The 8,305-nt window shown below is 48.6% G+C and overlaps 1 protein-coding gene across 1 annotated transcript; it reads right to left on the reverse strand.

Moving 5' to 3' along the window:
• Positions 1–2,030: 2,030 nt before the first annotated feature.
• CDK5R2 (cyclin dependent kinase 5 regulatory subunit 2) lies at positions 2,031–3,082 on the reverse strand. Its single transcript, XM_040440881.1, has one exon. It carries the CDS (start codon positions 2,982–2,984, stop codon positions 2,031–2,033), a length of 954 nt encoding a protein of 317 aa, XP_040296815.1. The 5' UTR covers positions 2,985–3,082.
• Between the last annotated feature and the right edge of the window lie 5,223 nt (positions 3,083–8,305).

The following is an 8,305-nucleotide window of genomic DNA, read 5'->3' on the forward strand; positions in this document are numbered from 1 at the left end:
CTGTCATTGATGACACATGGTGAACATCATAAGAGCAAAACCGCCCAAAAAACACAATTTCAGTGTTATATGTACTTCAGAATACTGTAATTAAAAACACAACTGGTCCTTCAAAAATCAAGCCTTCAGATGACTATGTCAAGAACAAAATGTAAGTTCTGGCTGTTGGAATGCGATATAACATACATAATATAACAGTATACTGCTCCGGGGTATAAATACTGCAGCAGCATAGATCACAGTGGGAGCTGTTAATTTTCTGTACGAGGCCTCAATCAAAGCACCGGAGGCGTCCGCATTGTACCGTATAGATCGCTGCTACCATCTGCAGAAATAATGCGGCAGGATTTCTGCAGTTTCTGAACCCATAAAAAAAAAAAAAAAACCTGGACAAGAGGGAGAATTTTTGGTTTAAAGCTTCAGCACCTTGGCCAGCGAACAGCCGGACTACAGAGCACCAGGTATTACAGCGCAGCACTAATAAGCAGACGCCTTTGTTACCTCTGAGCTTCCTGCTGCATGAAATACTGAATATAAATTATGGATGCAAGTTAATAATTCCAGTGTGGGTGGGAGAACCTGCAGCGATATTCACTGCGCTCGTCACCGGTCACCTGACATTACCGCTCCTCTACATGGAGGATAGATCAATGGATAGATAGATAGATAGATGGAGAAATAGACAGATATGAGATAGGTAGAAAATGGATCAGATATGGAGAGATAGCTAGGATATTGATACATATGAAATGGATGGATAAAGAGACTGACAGATAAATCAAGGTAATAGATTTCATATGTTGCCAATTTGTTTTGACCAAATCTGAGGTGTTAAAAGGAAATATGTGAATTCGCTCACTGTATTCTATTGTTTGGAATCTCAGTGGACACACACACACGCTTTGTAATATATATATTATACACTATACACATACATATATCTTATACACACTATATACATACATTATACACACACACACTATATACATTATACACACTATATATTATACACACACACTATATACATACATATATCTTATACACACACTATATATTATACACACACACACACACACACACACACACATATACTTTATACTGCCACGGTCCATAAACCCAAGAACGCCGCACACTCAGTAGAGATCCAATCAATTTTATGCTCCTTTTTTAAGTATACAATATAAAACAATACATTTTTTGTACATTTGAACACTGTTGGCACATGAAACAATGTCAGACAGATTGCGGCATTTCTCGTGTGTTCTGGTTGTGTTACATTCATACATACTATGAGGTGTTTGATCATCTGAAATATGCAATGTCAAGCTCTGGGGGGCTTCAGACCCTGATCATCAAGCCTATAAACAACACACGCCTGGGGGAGATCACCATGTCAGGCTGTGCCCCAATAATGGGAATATAGCTGTAAGAAAAATACACCCCGACATGAACACCTTATACGACGCAGGCTCGGCGGTGTTCCCCGTCATGACTATTCCCAGAAGGGCAGGAGGCTTACATGTGGTGTGTACGACCTCCATGCTTCTCCTGGTGGGGGGGGGGGCACTGGAACAATATAAAATATAATATCTTTGCAGCTCCGATGCCTTCCTCTCTTGTCTGGGTGACCTGAAGGAGAAATCAATACGTAGAGGACTGCTAAGCCTGCAGATGGGTCTGGTGATCTAGAGGGCGACCTTCAGGCCATGGACTTATAGAAGCAAACTAAAACAAAATAAAAATAAATAAATAAATAAAACCTGCAACAATTAGACGTTTCCTTTAACCCTTTTGCTACCAACTAATGGCTGCAATACACAGCAGCCCCTTCCAGCAGATGAATGAGGCAATCTTCCTCAACACTTGGTATCTTGACAGCAATGACCCCCAGGTAGATTCCAGTCCGATTTCCTTCCAGCAGCCTTGTCAACTGGACTCAAACCCCAGTCCTCAAGTTGATCATGGACAATTTGTTGGTTATACCTAGATTTGTCCTCACCCAGCCCTACCCTTCACCCATACCTCCGACCCTAACGGTCCAGATTTATAGTCCAGTGGCCGTTGGGTTCTCTGGTGTCTCCTTCGTTCTTCAGATCCTGGAAGACCTGTGTAAAAAAGTGGGGGTCAGAGTTGATCTGCAGCATTTTGGCACTCATACGGTCAATGATGCTCAGGCAGCGCTGCCAGAAGACCTCTTTATCGGTCTCCACCAGGAAGGGCTTGAGGGGGTAAGAAATCTCATTGCCCATGTAGGAATAAGCCAAGTAGAGGCAAGTGAGGAAGGAGGCTTGCAGCTCGTACTCGGTGGACAGTTCATCTCCAATGGCCTCTCTACAGAGAAGGTAGACAAACACCAGGTTGGCCGGGGTGATGAAGCCTTGGTCTTGCCAACCTTGAAGGAGCAATGAGCGGTCAACGTTACGGAACCACATGGTGGGTTCTCCGGGGCTCAGCTCCTTCAGTTTATAGCACCGACGACAAACAAATTCTCCGAGACATCTGAGGAGTTCCCCTGTGGACGCCTGGACTATGACCCGACGCGGCGAGCACAGGGACCGACCGCTTGCTTGCTTCTGCACCGCTACCAGCTGCTGTTGCTGGATCTTCTGGCCTTCAGTGGGCACAGTAGGGACAGGGACAGGTTTGGGTTCCCTCCGACCGGGACTGACCTGAGATTTACGCAGGTTCTCATGATTGAGTTGCTCCACTGGGTTGTTGTTGTTGGGCAGCAGCGGGCCATTGATGGGGTTGGGGTTAATTTTTTTGGCGCTCTTCTTCTTGGCAGAAGCTGCCACCAGCCTCTTCCAAGTGAGCGCAGAGATGAGCACCGAATGTCTCTTTAGGCTCTTCTCAGGTTTGCTGCCTCCATTTTTGCTATTAGGAATGGCCAGATAGCCACCACCTACCCCAGGGGGCTCCGGCTTCTTATCATCCAATGGTCCAGCTTTGCCAGGGGCAGGTGACAGGGACAGGACTGTGCCCATGATCAAGGCTTCCTTGCAGGCACCTGTTCAGACTGGGGAGGGAGGGTGCAGAGTCCAGGAGGAGCCTACCTGCTGCAGGGGCAATGCAGAGCAGCCAGGGTGGATCCCTCGCTCGGGAGGTGGATGAGCCGGGGGATCCTTGGATGTGCAGTGGATTCCAGCAGGGACGGTCCCGGGGTCCTGACGGCCGGGGATGTGCGCTCTGACAGCCGCTCCTCCCGCTCCCCAGCGCGCTCTGCAGCAACCAGCGCCGGAGACCAGAGCTCCGACACCTGGGGAGGGAGCAGCGGCCGCCGCCGGCCAATCAGGAGCGAGCCTCGGCGTGAGTGGCAGGCGGCTCGGCCAATCACGGCGGGGCTGAGGGGAGCTCGCGTGTGGGCTGATGGATGCAGGTTTGCGGGTGGGTGTGGGACTGCGGGCGGAGGCTCAGGTTATTATGGCCGGCAGGCAGGTAGGTAGCTCCCGCTCGGAAGGTCTTCACGCAATAGACGTCACTTTATAGAGCGCGGCGCGCTATGACGTCATAATAATGAAGCACTCTGCACATGACGTCATCAGTTCTGGCAGAGAAATCCGTTTTTGCGCGGTGTGGCAGCTGGCGTCCCTTCTGCTGATCGCAGTGTCTGTACAGAAGCAATAGGAAACACCACGTGACGTTATTTTACTGCACTTTGCAGAGCCATGACGTCATTCCCTCTCAGATAACTGTTACCTTATGGTTTCTTGTAGTCGCAGAACTGAAGTAGTCAAGATGTCATAATGTGACTTCATTAATGGAGCCGGGGCCAGTCTGTGACATCATAATGTGACAGGAGTCGGGGCCAGTCTGTGACATCATAATGTGACATCATTAATGGAGCTGGGGCCAGTCTGTGACATCATAATGTGACATCATTAATGGAGCCGGGGCCAGTCTGTGACATCATAATGTGACAGGAGTCGGGGCCAGTCTGTGACATCATAATGTGACATCATTAATGGAGCCGGGGCCAGTCTGTGACATCATAATGTGACATCATTAATGGAGCCGGGGCCAGTCTGTGACATCATAATGTGACATCATTAATGGAGCCGGGGCCAGTCTGTGACATCATAATGTGACAGGAGTCGGGGCCAGTCTGTGACATCATAATGTGACATCATTAATGGAGCCGGGGCCAGTCTGTGACATCATAATGTGACATCATTAATGGAGCCGGGGCCAGTCTGTGACATCAGGCAGCGGCCATCTCTGCGGAGGGGAAGCTCTTGGGTCCCACCTGCCGTCTACCACTTAGGCCTCTTTCACACGAGCGATACAGATTAGGTCCGGATGCGTTCAGTGAAACTTGCACCATTTTGTAAGCAAGTTCAGTCAGTTTTGTCTGCGATTGCGTTAAGGTTCAGTTTTTTCCGCGCCGACCAATGCGTTTTAATGCGTTTTTCATGGGTGTGAAAAAAACGGAAGATTAACAAACAACATCTCCAAGCAACCATCAGTGAAAAACGCATCGCACCCGCACTTCCTTCCGGATACAATGCGTTTTTCACTGAAGCCCCATTCACTCCTGTGAAAGGGGCCTCATAATACTAGTGAAGCAGAGAGAGGCCTTGGGCCCCTGAGGCACCGGGGCCGGGATACGGCTGATTGCACTGTATATATACGGAAATGTTACTAAGCTGCCTGTAAGTGGGCGGGGTGTGAAGGCGTCTTATGATGTCATCGTGATGTCATAGTGTCACCTGACGTCTGCTGTGATTCCTCCTCCCGATTGAAGCTTTACGGAGGCAGATGCGCTGACCATGTGACCTGCCACCCTGTGATGTCATCACATGCGCTCCGGGTTACGTCAGCCACATGCATTCTATTAAGTACGGTTACATCTGCTAGCTCAGGGATGCCCAACCTGCGGCTCTCCAGCTGTTGTAAAACTACAACTCCCAGCATGCCCGGACATCAGGCTACAGCAGGGCATGATGGGAGTAGGGCCGCAGGTTGAGCGAGTCATTTTTAACCAAGGCGATTTTGCGGAGTCGCTTCATTGTTTATTTGAGATGCAGCGGAGCAATAACGAACGCGGTTGCATAAGTCTACACACCCTTTAACAAGTCTGGTGTCACAGGTCTGATGAACTAATGTCCTTTATTACAGGAAGTAAAGGGTTAATCTGCGGGTTCCCCAGCTGATTTGGGATTCATCCTCAGGCCGCAGAAGCGAGCGATCTCTTTATGAGCGGCCGTCACCCCTCGTATGACTTTTTTTTAACACCAGTATTTTGTTGCACGGGGGCGTTTTTTTCACAGCCCTCGCCATTTTGGAGTGGCAGGGCCCAGGTTCGGGTGGCGCCATCGGCCCCGGCATATTTACTTACATCTACGCCAGGTTTAGACGTAAAAGTAGTCAAAAAAATACTGGAGTACTCTTTCACATTAGGTGCACACAGCGGGAGGTTGCACCTAATTTATGACGAGCTGCATCCTTTGTAAATGACCCCCATTTTTTAGTGCAAAAATGGCAAAGATTGTGCGACATTTGATACATTTGGAGCAGATTTTGTCACACCAGTCTCAAGAAAAACGATAAATTCACCCCCCACCCCCCGATAGTCTCCCCTAGTGATGCGAATGATACAGCCTGTGTACGGCGCTACGGAATATGACAGCGCCATGTTAATGTCAGGTAATGAGATGAATCCGGCCGCTGTAATCTTCTCCATGTGAGACAAGCCCCTTTCTGATAATCTGGGCACATTACCCCCTCGCCCTGACTGACATGTTGCTGCGGGGAGCTGTGTCCGTGAGGACGCCGCTCGCCGCCATAAAGACGCTTTCACCTTCCCGCTTCTTTCCTGGGCTTTATCGTGTCCCCTGAGTCACCTAATCCCTGCACAGCTCGCAGTCACCTGTCACCAGCCGTGTCCTCAGCTGTGCCAGAGGGAGGACCCGCCCTGCTCTACATTCATCATGTTAGTCCGATGGGGGTTATTGTTCTGCTATTTTAAGAGCACGCATTAGGGAATCGCAGCGTAATGAGCACCCCTATCATCCCTGCCCCTAATGACCTGTCACCCCAGAGCCTGCACTCCAAACCCACGTTTGCAAATCAGGAACATCCCTCTAAGGGCTCATGCACACGACCCGTTGTGTGTTTTGCGGTCCGCAAATTGCGGATATACGCAAAACACAGATGGCGTCCGTGTGCGTTCTGCACTTTGCGGAACGGCACGGACAGCCATTAATATAACTGCCTAGTCTTGTCCGCAAAACGGCACAACGGAATATGACAGCGCCATGTTAATGTCAGGTAATGCGATTAATCCGGCCGCTGTAATCTTCTCCATGTGAGACAAGCCCCTTTCTGATAATCTGGGCACATTTCCCCCTCGCCCTGACTGACATGTTACTGCGGCGAGCGGCGTCCTCACGGACACGACTCGCCATCAACTGCTCCCGTATTAAGTGCTCATTTTGTGGACAGTTTGGACACTGTACAGGTCCGGTCATCTGTAACCTGCGTTTAGGATCTGGTCATACGTTCCGGGATTGTCCGCATGCGGATCATAATAAAGGCAGTGATGAGATCTTCTCAGAGGCCATGGAGGAAGGTCAGGAGGACTTCACTGCAAGAGCAGATACAGCCCCAGAAACTGGTAATCGTCCTGCTGAAGTAATGCAAAGTACTAGTGACCCTGCTGTAGAGAGTGATGACCCTCCGGATGCACTACAAGTACCAGCAGAGTTGGAGACTGATAGCCCATCTACTCCATTACAAGTACCAACATCTGCTGAACCACACGTACCAGCCATTGAAAAGGCTTTGAAATCTAGAAATCCTGCTGTGGAAACTAAAGTACCACCTGTAGCACTACAAGTACCAGCCACTGAAGAGCATTCTCATCCGCAGAGTAAAGTGATCAGTAAACCAGTTGCCAAACCACCTAAAGAACTGCCCTCTACGTCTACAAAGCCTGATGGTCCAGCGGCAGGGCTCAGGAAGCTCAGGAGGTCCTCTGTGGAGGAAGACGGGTTCCAGACTGTGAGGCCTAGTTCACGCGAACGTTTTTTTTTTGCAAGTGTACGGGCCGTTTTTTTGTGTTCCATATACGGTCCGTATACGGAACCATTCATTTCAATGGTTCCGCATTAAAAACGTAATGTACTCCGTATGCATTCCGTTTCCGTATTTCCGTTCTGTTGAAAGATAGAACATGTCCTATATTTGGCCGCAAATCACGTTCCGTGGCTCCATTCAAGTCAATGGGTCTGCAAAAAAAACGGAACACATACGGAAATGCATCCGTATGTCTTCTGTATCCGTTCCGTTTTTGCTGAACCATCTATTGAAAATGTTATGCCCAGCCCAATTTTTTCTATGGAATTACTGTATACTGTACATGGCATACGGAAAAACGTAAAGGAAACGGAAACACAACGGAACTCAAAAACGGAACAACGGATCCGTAAAAAACAGACCGCAAAAAACTATAAAAGCCATACGTTCGTGTGAACTAGGCCTAAAAGGAAAGAACAGCACTACAGCAAAGAGAACCCCGGATCCGCCAGTGCTGGCCATAACCTCCGGGCAGTACGGGGCGCTAGGGGAAGAAGAGTCAGAAGAAAAGGCAGAAATGGAGTATGTTGCTTCACATAACCCTGATGGTGACCCCTCTGGAAGATGAACCTGACCCTTCAGTGTCCACCAGAAGATGGGGCCCTACAGGTCACAGCAGTGGAAGGAGGAAAAAGAGTAAGAAAACGAAGTGTCCTGGATGAGGCTGAGAATCAGCTCTATGAACGTGAACAGTGTGAAGACGAAGAGCAGGCGGCAGGCGATCTACCAGCGTCTGTCTCAGGAGAGATCTGACATCTTCTTCTTACAGGAGACTTATTTGAAGAGCAATGCTCAGGTGTTTGCAGCCAAGAGAGACTGGAGACATGGAGCATCTTTCTGGTCCTTCGGGCTGGAGAGAAATGACGGTGTGGCGGTTCTCCTCAATAAGATGGAAGTTGAGGTGGAGAGAGTCCTGGAGATCTGTCCGGGCCTCTGCCTGATGCTGGACTTTATACTGAACACTGTGTATTATAGAATGGAGCAAAAAGACTTTGCAGGATTTCAATCAGGAATTCGATTTATTGGTCACATATTATTTCACAGTGACGCGTTTCAGCACCAGTGTGCTTTCTTCAGACTATGTACAAACATCTCACATGGAATCTTTATATAGACAAATGAAATACAGAGGAAATGACATCATCAGCAAGGCTCCTCCCCCTCATTGACGATAATAGGGCATATAATGAAAAGTATATACAGGGAGTGCAGAATTATTAGGCAAATGAGT

Source organism: Bufo bufo, chromosome 7 (assembly GCF_905171765.1).
Source record: "Bufo bufo chromosome 7, aBufBuf1.1, whole genome shotgun sequence".
In the NCBI taxonomy this organism is placed as follows: Eukaryota; Metazoa; Chordata; class Amphibia; order Anura; family Bufonidae; genus Bufo; species Bufo bufo.